General features: G+C 37.4%; 4 protein-coding genes across 4 annotated transcripts; 2 read left to right on the forward strand and 2 right to left on the reverse strand.

Annotated features, from left to right (window-relative positions):
* Nucleotides 1-2,797: 2,797 nt before the first annotated feature.
* LOC106450952 (protein SCAR2-like) lies at nucleotides 2,798-8,649 on the reverse strand. The gene is made up of 9 exons (XM_013892779.3): nucleotides 8,268-8,649; nucleotides 8,011-8,174; nucleotides 7,638-7,761; nucleotides 7,408-7,537; nucleotides 7,087-7,148; nucleotides 3,643-6,955; nucleotides 3,473-3,559; nucleotides 3,292-3,399; nucleotides 2,798-3,125 (listed from the first exon to the last, which is right to left on the reverse strand). The coding sequence occupies exons 1-9, from the start codon at nucleotides 8,420-8,422 to the stop codon at nucleotides 3,072-3,074; spliced, it is 4,197 nt and encodes a 1,398-aa protein (XP_013748233.2). The 5' UTR covers nucleotides 8,423-8,649; the 3' UTR covers nucleotides 2,798-3,071.
* Nucleotides 8,650-10,135: 1,486 nt separating this feature from the next.
* Nucleotides 10,136-13,414, forward strand: LOC125609269. The gene is made up of 2 exons (XM_048780524.1): nucleotides 10,136-10,395; nucleotides 10,488-13,414. Exons 1-2 carry the CDS (start codon nucleotides 10,220-10,222, stop codon nucleotides 10,741-10,743), a joined length of 432 nt encoding a protein of 143 aa, XP_048636481.1. The 5' UTR covers nucleotides 10,136-10,219; the 3' UTR covers nucleotides 10,744-13,414.
* Nucleotides 10,860-11,419, forward strand: LOC125609592. The gene is made up of 3 exons (XM_048781114.1): nucleotides 10,860-10,904; nucleotides 10,975-11,244; nucleotides 11,321-11,419. Exons 1-3 carry the CDS (start codon nucleotides 10,860-10,862, stop codon nucleotides 11,417-11,419), a joined length of 414 nt encoding a protein of 137 aa, XP_048637071.1.
* A 319-nt stretch (nucleotides 13,415-13,733) lies between the features above and the next one.
* LOC106450951 (pentatricopeptide repeat-containing protein At2g38420, mitochondrial-like) lies at nucleotides 13,734-15,421 on the reverse strand. The gene has a single exon (XM_013892778.3). It carries the CDS (start codon nucleotides 15,266-15,268, stop codon nucleotides 13,904-13,906), a length of 1,365 nt encoding a protein of 454 aa, XP_013748232.2. The 5' UTR covers nucleotides 15,269-15,421; the 3' UTR covers nucleotides 13,734-13,903.
* Nucleotides 15,422-15,782: the final 361 nt, after the last annotated feature.

Genomic DNA, 15,782 nt, shown 5'->3' on the forward strand with positions numbered 1-15,782 from the left:
GTTTAAGTGGTTTCAAACTTTTTTTAATGTTATCAGATCCATAACGCCAGCTTTACATAATTTTCTTTGACATGGAGAGCAAAGAGGTAATACTATTGTTTAGATTATGTTTACCACTTTTTGTTATGATTGTTTATGTTTTAATACTTTTGTTATGATTGTTTATGTTTTAATACTATTGTTTATTATTGTTTTAATACTTTGTTGTGATTTTTTATAATTGATTATGATAGTTTATATTTTACTATTTTTGTTTATGATTGTATATGATTGTTTATGATTATTTTGATACTTTTGTTATGATTTTTTATGTTTTAATATTTTTGTTTGGTTGTTTATGATTGTTTAGGTTTGCTCTAAATATAAATATTTGTTCTGATTGTTTATGATTGTTTATTTTTAAATAGTTTTGTTATGAATGTTTATTTTTAATAATTTTGTTAGGATTTTTTATGTTTTAATATTTTTGTTATGATTGTTTATGACCAATCAAAACATTTAGATAATGTTTAATACTTTTGTTATGATTGTTTATGACCAATTATAAGATTTAGATAATGTTTTATATTTTTGTTATGATTGTTTATGTTTTAATCTGATGATGATGATTATTATATTATTTACTAGTTCTTATAGATAATTTTTGGATTATAGTTCTCGAAAAATGTCAATCTGCATTGGTCAAAATAAATGGATCTCAAAGAACACTTCTAGATGCTGATGATTTAATGGAAGAAGTCCTTGTTCAATATCAATCAAAAACTTGCGATGCAGATTGTCTAGAAGATGTTAGTTCTTTTATGGTTAGACAATATGTACGGCAAATGACCGTTCACCACATGCCACGAAGATATGATCAAGATGTTCAAAACGAGTTTGAGAAGCTAATTGAAAAACTATTAGTCAACAGACATTCTAGTAGTAGCGTCTGATGTTTTTCCAAGCTACAATGAAGAATTTTGGGACAAGTAACTGTATTTTCATAGACAAAACTATAATTATTCTCTTACATAGCTCTGATTAATGTTATATAATTTATCTTAATATCTTGTGTAGAAACAATACAAATGAATTTCAGGGAATGTTCAATCCAACAGAGGTCAAATGTCAAATGCGTGCTTATCAGAGATTTTCGAGACATTGTGTGGTTTTGTACGGGAAATGTGTACAAGTGCATGTTTCAGCGATCCGTGAATCATGGGAGGCACTTGAAAGCCGTGAGAAAGGTTTTAGAGATGAATGTTTCGTTCGATTGGTTCGGCACAAATGTCTAATCAGAAAAGTTGTGGAGTTGAAAGTAAACTTCTCACTGTTTGTTTCTATTTAAATAATAATATTGGTTTTTTAGTAGTTAATTAATGTATATATTGTTTATCTGTGTTTTAGGTATGATCAAGAAGATCTCATCAATGGCATGACATCATTCTCTATCCAAGATTTTATTATTTATCCAAGACTTCATTATCTATCGTTATTTATGTTGACTTTCTTAATTTATCTATCACTTCTTGTCTATATTGACTTTTTTAATGTATCTGTCACTTTAGTTAATTTTAATTGACTGTTAAGTAAATAATTATTCTCTTATTTTGTAGTATTTGGTCACAACAATTTGTAAGTTTTTCTTAACCAAACTACTAACGCTTTTCCCATTGGTAAAGCTTTTACAGCATCTTTCTAGAGAATTCGGAAAATATATTCCTTTGCCAATTAGAATCCGTCTCATGTATAAGTAGAGAATTCAGTTTCTAGTGATTATACTATGAACCTATTGATTTGATTCATATAGATTTGGGGAGGGGACTCACACTGTAGATCAGAAACTCATACTAATCAAGCGATTGATTCACCATTTTTCTAGTTTTATCTCGATATCAATCAGAAACTCACACTGTAGATCGTCTAGAAGATTTAAGTCATTTTGGAAAATACGTGAAGAGTTTTGATACGTGGAATTCATATACGAACAACACTTGTTGTTGAGAGTTTTGATGAGAGCAGATGTTAAACTATCATCTTTTGGTGTTAAGTAGAGGTTGTTTATGTGATGAGATAGTTGGTGAAGGTCACACACACAAGTTTCATTGTTTTGTTAAGAGCTACAAAGATGAATGTATCATGAAGTTAAGAGATGTTGGTTTACACTTATATTGTTCTACGGATCAGTGTCCCGACCTCCAGATTTCAAGCTACCACTTCCTTGGACACAACACCACGAATTGGAGCAGCTAAGTACTTATCCCATGGGTAACTTCAACTGGAAGATTGAGCAAGTTGCATATGTTTCTTGGACTTTGAACAATATTATGGTTGCAGAGAAGAGGAAAACAACATCACATGGCGGTTTGAATTACATTGAAGGTTACTGACACAGCTAGGACATCCACCGAAGGGACATTTCATCTTGTAAGCTTGTGCTTGTTGTTTCCACTCTGATGCATTGGACGAAATTCATGAGCTGATGGTGAAACAGAACTTGCCTCAAGTCTAAATGTTAGTCTATCCTTTTGATACATCTTTTTCAAAGGCTGTTTGCCTTGCCATTATGGTTGGATATGAAATAACTAAAATTGAATATTTTTAATTTTATCCTGTTTGGTTTTTTTGTAATATAATCAAATTAGGTTCGGTTCTGAGTTTATATAAAAGAATACTTGGTTCAATTTCAGCTTAATTCGATTTGGTTTGAGATTACTTTTGGAGTAACCAAATATTGTGTTGGAGAACCACAAATACAAAAGGACACAAACTATTTAGAGAAAACATTCCATTTCCATATCCAACAAAAATAATCTCATGAAAGAAAAAGAATGATTAGAAAAACCACGAACATACGTAAAAGTAATACAAATTCCGGAGTTTACTTACAACATGCACACACACACCTATAAGTAAAAATAGTATACAGTACATATGATAACATATATTTAAGCAATGACAGTACATATTTGATGTTTGTCTGACATATAAATTGTATAACCTACCTGACTCAGAGCGCTGCTTGGTGCACTCATCATCAAACAAGAACCAACACGACAGAAGAAGTTAATTATGTACCCAGCGACCATGACTCAAGAATCACTCCAACTATCTGAATCTTCATCCTCATCGCTTCCAGCCATTGCCTGCACCAGTGTGTATCCAACGATCATTACGTGTTTTCAGATGTGTAAGCCATTGAGAAAAACAAGTTGATATTGTATTTGGTCGAAACGCTTTGACATGAGGCCTTTAGAATTATGAAGGGCCACAAAGAGTAAAAATAAGGAGATTGAAAGAGAGACGACGGACCTGGCGTATTGTGTTTGCTTTTTCTAAGATTGCAGCTACCCTTAGGTTCGTTTTAGGACCAGTTTGAATGCTTGGACGTGTCGCTACAGCAGGCTTCAGACTAACGGACTGCATAAACAAACCAAGGTCATACAACTCCTGATCAAATTTTTCTGTGCAAGGTAAGAAGAATGTGAGTTACCTTGTTTCTTATTTGTGCAAGCAATGAATCTTTGTCATCTTGCTTTGATTTGATTGGTGGTTGGACCCTCTCAGAGACTTTCTTCAGCTGGCAAATCATTAGAACAAGGGATTTAGAGAAACATTTCTTTTAGCAAGAGTATGGTATTGGAGATGAGATGTAACTGTTACCGTGCGTCTGTCATGAGCTGCAACGGCATCGACAAGCGGACTTCTTGGACGGGGAAGTTTAACCATAGGGACCTCTTCTAGTTTATCTGTGTCCAATGTAGGTGCAACAGTGAATGCGTTGACAGGCCACATAGCATCTCCCACTGAAGCAGGAGTTATCTTCTGAACCGAAGAGTTTGATGGTTCTGCTATTTCTGCACTTGAAGCATCAGGATCGGAATGACCATTATCTTCCACCTTTGCTGACTGAGGTGGTGTCAACGCTTCGGTTTCAGGACAATCTTTCTGACCTCTTGAGGTTTCTGAAACCTGCACATCTGTGTCGTCTTCGAAATCTTCGTTTTTAGCTGAAGGCTCCTGAGGCAGCTGCAATGACGACTCTTGTGAATAAACGAGCTCCTGGTTCTGAGAAGTATGGTCAGCCAAAAGATTGTTCTCTTCAGAACCAACATCCTCTATACTCCCGTGGTTAGGAATTGCAAGGAGCTCAATAGAAGGATCCGCTGACTGAGTTCTCTGGGAGCCGAAACTGTCGTACTGACTATTCAAATCAGTGGCAACGGATGGGAACTGAATGGATGAATGCAACGGCTTTTCTGATTCACTGGTCATAGACTCTCCAGGAAGTTGTTCTGATTTCTCCCTTCCTAGAGATTCTGACAGCTCTGGTGTTGACCACATTTGAACATTCAAGCTGGATCCAGAGGGTGGTGCGGCTGACGGAGCAGAACTACTGGTTTCGCCTAATTCTCCCATGAAGTTAGGAAGAAAAGATTGTGGAGCCTTTCCAATACGCCATTGCATAGGAGGAAGGGGTGGGAGCGGTGGCATGTCCTCCTGATTAGGTGTAGTGGTCTCAGGGATCAGACCAAAGCTAGGGAAAATAGGATCCAGATTCAACTCTTGCTTAGGATTGTTCCATTCTATGCCTGCTGATTGTGGTACAAACTCTAAGCCCCTGGAAACACTTGACAGCTTCAACTCCTCATCTTCTAATGCATGGCTTACACAAGGCGTTTGCACTTTAACCGACGGCTCGGTAGTCAAACTCTCTGTAAGGTTCATATTATTCGCTGGCAAAGAGTCTATGCCATTTTCATCAGGAATGCTCTCACAAGGAGATTTGGTTTCTCTGTCTCTGTTACTTTGATCAAGAGATATCATGGGACTTACAGATTCACTACCTGCCAGGTCATTATTGTCTAGGGAAGTACCCAGACCTTCTGAAGACGCTTCCAGTGGGCTTTCCTGCACTGTTTTTTCTAACGCTGAATTATTCTTCGCTGGTAATATCCCGTTAGACTCCACAGCTGTATCATGGCAGCTGTCTGTAGCTTCAGATGACGACTTAGAAGTATTGGTCGATCTCCAAGGCAGAGAACCTTTCATACTAGTGGATGACAGGCTAACAGCATGATCTTCATCATCACTGGAAATGTCAGCGTGATTATCTGATACAGCAAGGTCTTCCTTCGGGACAATGTCTGTGGATATGTTGTCCAGCCCAGGAAGGTCATGAACGCCTTCATCATGGATGTGACTGGAATGAAATTCAGCAGGTATATCAGAGATCTGTTCATCGAATCTGCTACAACTAGGTGAAGCATATCCCATCGATTTCTCTCCTCCTGAGTTAAAAGCAGAAGTCAGCATACTATCAAGTTCAGTAGGCGCGGACATTCCATTCTCCAGTGTGTCTTCATGGGACTCTGAAACAGAGACCTCAGCAGTGGTACCAAAGGCACATGACTGTTCATTGTCAACATCAGCGCTTCGAGAATCAACGCCAGAAACTGCATTAGCCACTGTAACGGAAGGGGTTTCATCATCAAGAGTATCTTCAAAGAGACTTTCGTCTATCGTACCAGGAAGACAAACTTTGGAGGCAAAATCAGGTGAAACTTCCATCTCCATCCCAGCTGAGAAAGGTAACACTTCTCCTGTTCGGCTACTACCATCACAGCTTTCAGTATCGTTGCCTGAGTTTGCTGCAACTGGAGAGTTTGTCTCAACATCATTATCAGCGACAGGTAACTGTTCACCTGTTTGACTATCAACAAACACTGGAGGACCAGGGACTGAGTTTGCTACATTTGAAGAATAATCAACCATGCAATTCTTCTGAACGGCCGTATCGTATTTGCTTCCTTCAGAAGTTGAACTAACTGACGAAGTTTCAGAAGGAAAGTTAGAGTTTTTAACATCAAAAGACGCACCAGATCTTGAATCGACTGGATCCACCTCGCTTCCATCATTGCCCCCCTTAACCGGATTAATTCTAGCAAGTTCTACAGACGTTTCAACGACTTCTGGTGCTAAAGATTGAACAGTCAGTGAACATGATTCAGCATTCTGAGAGACTGACCTTGGACTTGAACATGAATCATTGGAAATAAATGATGCCTGGCCGTCTGCATTGCTGCTACTAACTGATTCCTGAACATTAGAATCATGAGAAACTTTGTTGGCTTCAGGAGTTGCGGTAGACGAGGGACCAACCAGCTCACTTTTAACACTAGAAGTAGAAGGTAAACGTCCAGAAAATTTCTCTCCGTCAGACTGATCATCAATGGATACGCTTGCAGTGTCCGAGTAAGAAAAACTAGTGCTCCGTTTCCCAAACGAGCCTTGCCCATTTTCTGATACTGGTGTGTTTCCAACTGAATGAAGAAATGAAAATTGAGGTGGGTTTTCCCTCTTTTCATCCACATCAGAATATGTATGATGATTCCCATCATTCAACGCATCTGATCTATGCTTAAGTCTACTATACTCATCATCTGTTTCTGTTTCTGACTCCATGGTGGCTGGTGCATCAACATAATTGTCAGCCTCGCTGGTTAAATCTTCAGAATAACTCCTGTGTTGAAGAAATCCTTGCTTTCCATTCAAATTGGTCTGTGAATCCTTTGTTAAAGTCGTACCAGGGAACCCGTTGTGAGTAGATTCAGGCACAGTCTCTATGTCCTTTTCAATAAAACCCGCATTTTCCTGCTGATTTGGCAATGAAACATCTATTCTGGTTCCACCGTGAGACTTCTCCGGAGCATCCACCATACTGATTTCAGGTATATCGGTTACTACGTCTTTGGCACTATCTATATTCCATGTCAACAATTCGGGCTGGTTCAGGGAAATATTTTCATAACCTGCTTCATTGTTGACAGATGTCTGCACAAATCTCCCCATGTAGCTTTCCCCTGATTTTGAAATAAGGGAATAGCCATCCAGCTTTCTAGTTTTCAGCTTCACAACTCGCGCTGGATCTGAATGAATAGCCTCTAAATGCTCCTCCCTAAATAATTCATGCAATCTGTGCCAGATAAATGATTTGAAGCAACCATCGTCAGTCACTAGTTAATTGGAATATAGCAACTTTAGGAAACTATATATAAAGCACAAGTGAAATGACAAATATACAACACAAAAGTAGATATTACTCACTTGGCATGTGATGTCAGTGCATTTTCGGGTGTTCCTCCATTCCTCCAGTGAGATGCTCTTCTCTGCATGAGATTAGAAGAAAAACTATGACAATCTGAGAACTACACGGAGGAAGATAATATTACACATTTAAAACACCAAGACCATGAGAATCGTCCTAGGACCTGTCTAACTTCAATGCTACGTTTAAACAAAAACATAGAAGAACAAATTCAACTTTTTAAAGCAAATCGACCATGTTACGAACACAAAAACAAAACCAAGAAGGATCACACTGAAACGCACAAGCTACAGCCTCCCTTTTGTGGAAGTACTACATACCTTTGCTTTCAGTGATTTCTTCTCTCTCTGAATATCATCCCACGACGCCTCATATGAAGATGTTTCGTGCCTAACAAATGATGGATCGGTGTAGCGTTTCAAGCATGCCCCAGCTCCCGAAATATCAAACCTAATCAAAACCCAAACAAGAGATGTCGTTACATCACCCCCATCTCTCACAAAACAACCAGAGAAACAAGATTTAAAAAAAAAAAAAAAAAAAATCATACTTGTCCAGAAGAAATAGCCGTGGGGGACCCCGAGATTCCTCATACGAATCCATAACACATCGGGGTAAGTCACCACGCGTAACCACACTCTGCTCCATTTGTAGATTCGAATGCCACTCCACACCTGAAACAGAGTTACAAAGCTCGCTTGAAGTAATCCAAAAGCATATAGCTGACAAGAATCAAGATCATAAAGGATCGATAGAGGATTGAGCTCTTATTGATCTTATCTGTGAAATGAGTCAAAACGTAGCTAGTCTTATACATAATGAGCTTGTTCTTGGTTTACTAACCAGAAGCTAAACCAAACTAAACCAACACTGATTACACGGTTAACTACACTAGAACCAATCAAGCTTATGATCGATCTGACCTTTATTGGAAAAGAAGGGTGAATGATCGGTCTGGCAGAGCAACGCCTTCTCAACGAACGGTAACTCAGATTCGAGCTGTTGAACACGAGCCATAAGACCGTGGCTTCTAGAAGCTGTAGCCATCACTTCTTCGTGCAAGTCATGGAACATCTCAGCAGCAAACCTATAAGTCAATTCCCGATCAGATTCGTCGAAACTAATTTCCAATTCGACGCGATTCGAGCTCAATTACGCTAAATCCACAAAAAAAACTTACTCGGCGAGGTCACCGAGTTGACGCAATAAGCCGACGAGACCAGCCATGGCGACGCCTTCGAGGAGAGCCTCGGGGTCATCCTTATCGGCGGATTGGTACAGATCCGGATCTGCTAAACCGTACTCGTTACGAGACTGGTACCTCGTCAACGGCATTGGTGATTGTTTGATCAGCTCGAGAGGATGATGAGTTTGCTCGTTAGGTGGAAAGAAGTTTTAAATCGAGGTAGCTACTAGTTATCTGTCTCTCTCTCCATTGAATTAATGCCCGGCCACGTTGAGACGGTTAACCAATTTCGTGAACCGGAACGGATTTGCTGTGTGTGGATTCGATTCGAGCGGCGGGTGTTAAGACGGAGGAGAGAGAGAGAGGATGGAAACAATATTGGACCGTGAAAGGAGGAAGGATTTTACAAAACAAATTGAAAAAATATTTTATTTATTATAGTTTGAGAATTTCGCACTTTTTTTTCTTTTGTAAACTGCATTCAGAATTTCGCACATTTGCATGCTTTTTTTCTCTCTGTAAAAACATTTTTAAACTACAGTTTACGTTTTAAACCTAAAAATCACTGAAGGTGTTTTAGTCATATAGTGAAATGTTAATTTATGTATGGTTTTTTCCACTGAATCGTATTTCTCTACTTTTGAAATTGGATTGTGTGAATTAATATATACACATCGTTCTTTTTTACCAGAAATAAAAATAAGGGGGGGGGGGTGTATACAAAATTTTAGTGTAAAATAAATCTGAAATTTTGAATGTAATTTTTTATTCTTTTGATGTTTAAAATAAGATATTTGCTAGTAGACCGTTTTGCCGACCAACCCCATTTGGAAATGACTTGGCTATGTTTACACACCTTTTGTTAAAATTATAAACAGTTGTAACTTGTATTGTTATTTTGGTTGACGTTACACTGGTGTTCAAAAAAAAAAGGTTGACGTTACACTTACATCTATATATTTATATTTTCCAGAATATAACAGTTGAAATGCTCAATGCAACTCACGCTATGTATCGCTTCAGCATATAAACATACCAAATCGAAAACATCAAATCTTATGGATAGTCTGTTTTTAACCACAGCTGCAAAATAACGTTATCATTTGAATATTTGCATGCGACTCCGAAGTCATTCATCTTACATTTTAACTAATGTTAAACAAAGGAAAAATAGTTGACAAAACTATGTTAATTATACTGACCTTTAGAATGTTTGAAAACTATACGTACGGATCTTTATACCAAACACAACTTAATTACGTTTTGAAAGAAACGATGCGTCAATTCAAAGATAAGAAAAAGGATTTAAGTCCCAAGAGACTCTAAGAGTCCGCTGTTATCTGCATGCAGGAAGATCAGAAGACGATACACCTTTTCCATCCTCATCTCAAATCTATTTCGTTTATACTTCCTTGGCTCCTTTCGATATATTTTGTAATCACTAAAAAACCTCTGCAGTCGCTTTCTGTAGTTTCCCTAAGGTATTGATTTATCTTTAAGCTTATTTCATTGTTCTTGAAACCGTATCTTTTACTTCTTATTTTGTTGTTGACTTTCAGGTTTTAGACATGTCTTATGTTCCTCCACATAAGCGAAACTCGAAGGATCCAGTTCAACCTTCCCCTTTTCCTGATTCTCCTCTTCTTACAAAATTCAGAAGAAACATTGATGACCTCAAAAGTACCTATTTTCAAGGAAATGGAATTGTATATTCAGGAAAATACTTCACCAAATGGTTTCTTGTTAGTTCAAATGGAATTGAGGACGAGGTTCCTCCGTCTGTTAATCTTGTGCCCCTTTCCTCGGATTCTTCTGACTGCATAAATGGATTGAAGGCTTTGGAACTGATGAACAACGACTTCCACAAAGGTTATGTGTTTTGGAATGAACAACAGTAGTGAGTCTTTTTAGCTTAGTTTTTATTTGTTTATATATATTTGTTAGATATGATCACTGAAGAGAGCGAAGAAGAAAGAACTAGGTGGCTCTTAGTAGCAGAGAAGGTTGCTGATGATCTTGTGTTTGCATATGAGCAAGCTAATAAGAGAAAGGAGGATCATGAAATTTCAGATAATGCTAAACTGAGACTGGTTGCTAGGTTCGGAAAAATAGTCTTTTATGGGTAAGCATTTTAAAATTTTAGTCTTATATATATGTGTGTTTTCAAAACCTCGTTTTCCCTTGTTTTATAATAACATATAATTAATGAACTAGGCGCAAAGCTGGTCCTGTGGTTGATTATTCCCTAAAGAACTCGAGAAGGATATTCTCTACAGATGTTCCAACCTCTTTCATACAAAACATCAAGTCTAAGGCTATACCAAGCCATGAGTTCTGTATAGACGGAGAAAAGCAAAAATACATTGTGAAGATTAATGGTCCCAATGGAATCATCAACTGTAAATGTACTGTGAAGGAAGATGGATGTCTCACTATGTACAAGGCAAGTCTTTTAGAAATATTGTTATGAGGACTTATGATACATCTCATCATCTTATATAAATCATTTTTTCTTTTGCGCAGGCCGAGCTTCATCCTGTAAGGCATTTGACTATTGATGTGTCTTGCATTGATAAGAATCTTGATATGAGGCTTATGCTCGCTGGCAAAAGAAAAATAAAGACTCTCACGGTTAGTTAATTTTGATATATGTATATGCCTCTCTTGTGCTTAGTTTAAGTACCATTTATATGATGGACAGGAGAAAGAGATAAGTAACATTCAAGGACTACTTGGTTCAGCAGTTGTTGATCTGAATGTGAAAGGCAGATTAAGGTGGCCACTTGGTAAAACATCATCCGAAGGTGGTTACAAAATATTTGAAGTTTGTCACGCTAGAGTTACTATCTACAAAAAGCATACTCTTGGGCTTAAGGTTAGAGAGACTAATAGATTTAATGAGAGGTATGCAACAGCGGAAATGGAGAAGGGGGTTACTCTTATACTTAAAGAGATGAACACTAAACTACAGGTAAAATTATTTTGCTTCTGCATAAAATATATTGGAGGCAAGGCTTATATTAATTATTATACTTGTGGGTCTGCAGGAACAGAACATTGAGAGGGTTTGTGTTTTGGAAATGCTCCGAGATGCTCTTGGAACTATATGGGACTTCTTGTGTTGCGATGCCAATCTTATGCAATAAAGAACCATATGTTTTTGCTGGTGCTACGTTGGGTTTCTCTTTTACATTCTGGTGTGTTTTGGTACTTTAAAATTCATGAGTTTTTTTTGTTTGGTTATGAAGATTAAACTTGTGTTTTATTCAAAGTAGAACACAACACATTAGCTGTGATGTTTTACATAATCTGTGTTTTGTATGCATGTCAATCTGTCTAGGTTGGCTTGTCCCACTCTGAAGCTCACATGTATTATAGTCTGGTCCAGCCTGGCATTATTTATTTGGTATACTATGTTTGTTAGTTCGGTGTGTGAGGCTCACATGCTTCTCATGATTTAGGTTTTAAACATTCATTGATCAATGTCAATCTAGACTTTAAATGGTTGCATCAGATGAGACGGTCTAAAACCATTTGCGGTTAAATAGTTTTGATTTTGAGTAAGACAAATAAACAATGCAACTATGATGGACATCAAAACCAAACATAATTTCTATTAAATCTTTGAAGAAACCAATACATACATTTGAAGATTTTTCTTCTGCTTAGAACATAAAGTCTGATCACTTCTATCAAATTCTAGCTACCATCCACAAGACCAAATACTCTCCTTATACTGGCGAATGGTGAGGAAAGTATTTGCACAGGACGGTGCCACTTTTGTACAGTACATGTATCGAGACAGGTTAGTCTAATACCTATGCAAACATTATTAAAAAACTATCTATGGCATTTGTGTTCTAACTACTGGCTTTTACAGGGGAGTGAGAAGGGTTAGTCACTGAAGAGTAAGAAGATTTATGGAGAATATTAAGAACACTTTATCTTTTTTAGAAAAACTATGGTTTGTGATTTGCTATTGTTGCTCTTGTTTTACAGTCATTTTTAAAAGGACGTACATTTCTACTTTTTTTTGTTGTTTGAGTGATTCCTCGTTTTCTGTCGCTGTCAGTTTGAGTGAATCATGTTTAACAAATGGAAAAAAAAAACAGACTCAGCAACGAACGAGATAAATAAGGCTTGTAACAAACAAACAAAATGAGTCAAATGATTAACCACCAAAACTCAACTCACATATGTAAAGCTAAAGTTTTTTATATACGATGAACATGAAATTGTTTAGATATACTCAGAAAGGGGAAACCTCTCAACCAAATTCAACACCAAATATTAGAATTTCGAAGAGAATGAATGATGAAACTATATCATATAGCATACATCTGAGAGAAACTGGGTATTTTTCTTGTGGCGAACACATACAAAACGAACATATAAAGCTAAAGTTGAAGACACATGGAATGATAATTACAGCTGACAGTAATAGAAAACAGATCAGAAGAACTTTTCTTTATGTTTTTCTTTTCTGTTGTTTGCGTGATTCCTCGCTGTCGTTTTGATTGAACCCTGTTTAACAAACGGAATAAAAAGACTCAGAACCGATCGAGATAAAACACATGGAATGTTATTATGGGCAATAATAATGAAATTCAGATTAAAGCAGTATCACATTCAGACAGCAACAGTAATAAAAACAGATCGAAAAAACTTATCTTTCTGATTTTTTTTTTCTGTAGTTTGCGTGATTCATGGTTTTCTGTCGTTTGCGTGAACCCTGTTTTACAAAAAGGAAAGAACAAAGACCCAAAAATCTATACTAAAAAGGCTTGTCACTTAAAGCCAAGAAGACGCATGGAATGAATAATCAAACTCGGATTAAATCAGTTTCACATTCAGACAGTGACATCACATTCAAACAGCAACAGTAATAGAAAACAGATCGAAAGAATTTATCTTTCTGTTTTTTTTTCCTATAACTTGCGTGATTCCTCGTTTGCGTGAATCATGTGTTTCAAAAAATCTAAAATACTTATCTTTTTGAATGTGATGTCACTGTCTGAATGTGAAACTGCTTTAATCCGAGTTTGATTATTCATTCCACAAGTCTTGCCAACAAATTAATCTCCTTTCTAACAAATTCTAAATATCATCCGAGTTTATGAATGTGAAACTGCTTTAAACCGAGTTTTTAACTGCTTTAATCCGAGTTTCTGAATGTGAAACTGCTTTAATACGAGTTTTTTAACTGCTTTAACTGCTTTAATCCGAGTTTCTGAATGTGAAACTGCTTTAATACGAGTTTTTTAACTGCTTTAACTGCTTTAATCCGAGTTTCTGAATGTGAAACTGCTTTAATACGAGCTTTTAACTGCTTTAACTGCTTTAATCCGAGTTTCTGAATGTGAAACTGCTTTAATCGAGTTTCTGGAGGTAAATCAAACTGCTTTACCAAAAAATTAATCTCCTTTCTAACAAATTCTAAATATCATCCAAGTTTCGGAATGTGAAACTGCTTTTCAATTCTGTTTAAAGAACTTATCTTTCTGTTTTATTACTTCCAAAAGTCTTGCCAAAAAATTAATCTCCCTTCTAACAAATTCTAACTATCATCCACAAGACCAAATACATTAAAAAAATTGCAGGTATAATAGAGTTGGTCAAACCAAGCCTCTTTAAACCAGGTGAGCTAAAAGTTCCAGTGCTTTATCCATCAAACCTTTATCACACAACCTACAAATAACTTCCTCTGTTCTCGATCTCTTAACAACCAAGTTCCTGCTAAAAGCTTCCTCCAATAAACCCTGAGCATAACCAACATCGTCTACTTCAACAAACCCACCAATCATAATATCATACGTGTGACTGTTCCTATCAACCCCATCCCTCTCCATCTCTTCCCAAACACTCTTCGCTCGACTCATATCCCCACCCTTAACCAACCCCTTTATCAATATATTATACGTAACCACATTAGCCTCACAACCTAGCTTCTCCATACAAGCCATCATCTTAACCGCGCCGTCGATATCATTCTGCTTGCATAACCCGTTGATATACACATTGTAAGTATAAACATCAGGAGCCAAACCCAACAAGAGCAGCTCATCAAACAACTTGTCTGCTCTCGAGTAATCCTCATCCGCGATAACTCCTTGCAGTATAATCGTGTAGCAAACGAGATCAGGCTCTATTCGATCACATTTCATCTGGTTCAACACGCTCACAACCTCTTTCCCTCTTCCTCCTTCCACCAAGAACTTTAATACCACCGTGTAATCGCGCAAATCAGGCGAAAACCGAATCTTTCTGAGCTCTTCGACATATCCAATGACGTCGAAACATTTAGAGTCCTTGTGTTTACAAACAGAACTCAACAGCTTAGAGTATAAACTCGGATCAACGATATAGCTTTCGTCACTCATGTACTTCACTAACTCACCAGCACAATCCACCTCACCGATCTTACACAAAGCATCAACCAATATCTCGAAAGTAGATTCCTCTAACCTCACTCCCATTCCACTAGCTTTCACCAAAACCTCGGGAACCATCACAAGACTCTCTCTACTTCTAACGAGAACCGTGAGGAGAGCGTTTAGCGTGTAAGCAGAAGGCACGCACCTGAACTTGGGGATCTTGAAGAAGACTTCGATCGCTTCTTGGATCTTTCCGGAGAGCCCGTAAGCAAAGATGACGTCTTTGAATAAGTGTTCGGGCGTTTCGAACTTCTCGGAGGTTTCGAGGTGGTTGAGAACAGAGGCGATGCTCTCGAGGTTTGAGGATTTGGCTAGGGTTCTGACGACGAGTCTGTAAGCTTGTGGGGTGGGTTTGCAGTTGTGGATGTGGAATGAGTTTGTGAGTGTTTGTATAACGGAACCGTTTGAGGTTGGATTTGAGACGAGAGTGGTTCTTAGTTGTTCCATTGCGTGTTTGTGCTTGAGAGTTTCGTTCCATTTCGTTTGGAAGGAGGAGTGAGGGATCTTTCGGTACTTTCGAAGGAAGTTTGACATTCGATGCCATGATGATGATCTTGTCATGGTGTGGATGAGTTCGAGGGTCGGCGTCGATTAGGATGTTCAGACCGGAACTCTGGAAGCTATGGAAGACATGTCGTTTCAGTCAAACTGTTAAACTATGGAAAATTTGCAACATTAGCCATCAATGTTTTTATAATTAAGAAATGGACTAATCAAAACAAATTTGCAATAATAACCTAACATTTGAGGATCAAAAACAATTTTATTTTAAAGTAATTTAAAAAATCTTTTTTATGTACGTTATTTCTTAAATAGGAATTTATTATTAATATTTCAATTCGTTATGTCCAAAGTCCAATATTACTATGGCTTCAGAGTTGAGGAAAGACGAATGTTTTTGTAACGTCAGGTCCACTTTTACATTTACGTATGTGATCGAACTCGTGTGATATATTGTTTTCTCATTTGGACACTGCGTGGCTTAGCAGATACTGCGTGAACTCACAATAGGTTTCTTTAGATATTATTCTACGCAAGCTTGATCCACATCTCCGCATCCACTTCTCCTTACTCA

The sequence above is a fragment of the Brassica napus genome, chromosome A5 (genome assembly GCF_020379485.1).
Source record: "Brassica napus cultivar Da-Ae chromosome A5, Da-Ae, whole genome shotgun sequence".
NCBI classification, from domain to species: Eukaryota; Viridiplantae; Streptophyta; class Magnoliopsida; order Brassicales; family Brassicaceae; genus Brassica; species Brassica napus.

Bases quoted from the DNA above. Each gene is read 5' to 3' on its own strand.
- LOC106450952 (XM_013892779.3), bottom strand. From the start codon at position 8,422: ATGCCGTTGACGAGGTACCAGTCTCGTAACGAGTACGGTTTAGCAGAT. The intron at 7,762-8,010 runs GTCAGATCGATC...ACTCTGTTTCAG, and splicing joins ACCCTTCTTTTCCAATAAAG to GTGTGGAGTGGCATTCGAAT. The intron at 7,538-7,637 runs GTATGATTTTTT...GGTTTTGATTAG, and splicing joins CGGCTATTTCTTCTGGACAA to GTTTGATATTTCGGGAGCTG.
- LOC125609269 (XM_048780524.1), top strand. From the start codon at position 10,220: ATGATCACTGAAGAGAGCGAAGAAGAAAGAACTAGGTGGCTCTTAGTA. The intron at 10,396-10,487 runs GTAAGCATTTTA...TTAATGAACTAG, and splicing joins GGAAAAATAGTCTTTTATGG to GCGCAAAGCTGGTCCTGTGG.
- LOC125609592 (XM_048781114.1), top strand. From the start codon at position 10,860: ATGAGGCTTATGCTCGCTGGCAAAAGAAAAATAAAGACTCTCACG. The intron at 10,905-10,974 runs GTTAGTTAATTT...TATGATGGACAG, and splicing joins GAAAAATAAAGACTCTCACG to GAGAAAGAGATAAGTAACAT. The intron at 11,245-11,320 runs GTAAAATTATTT...GTGGGTCTGCAG, and splicing joins AGATGAACACTAAACTACAG to GAACAGAACATTGAGAGGGT.
- LOC106450951 (XM_013892778.3), bottom strand. From the start codon at position 15,268: ATGACAAGATCATCATCATGGCATCGAATGTCAAACTTCCTTCGAAAG.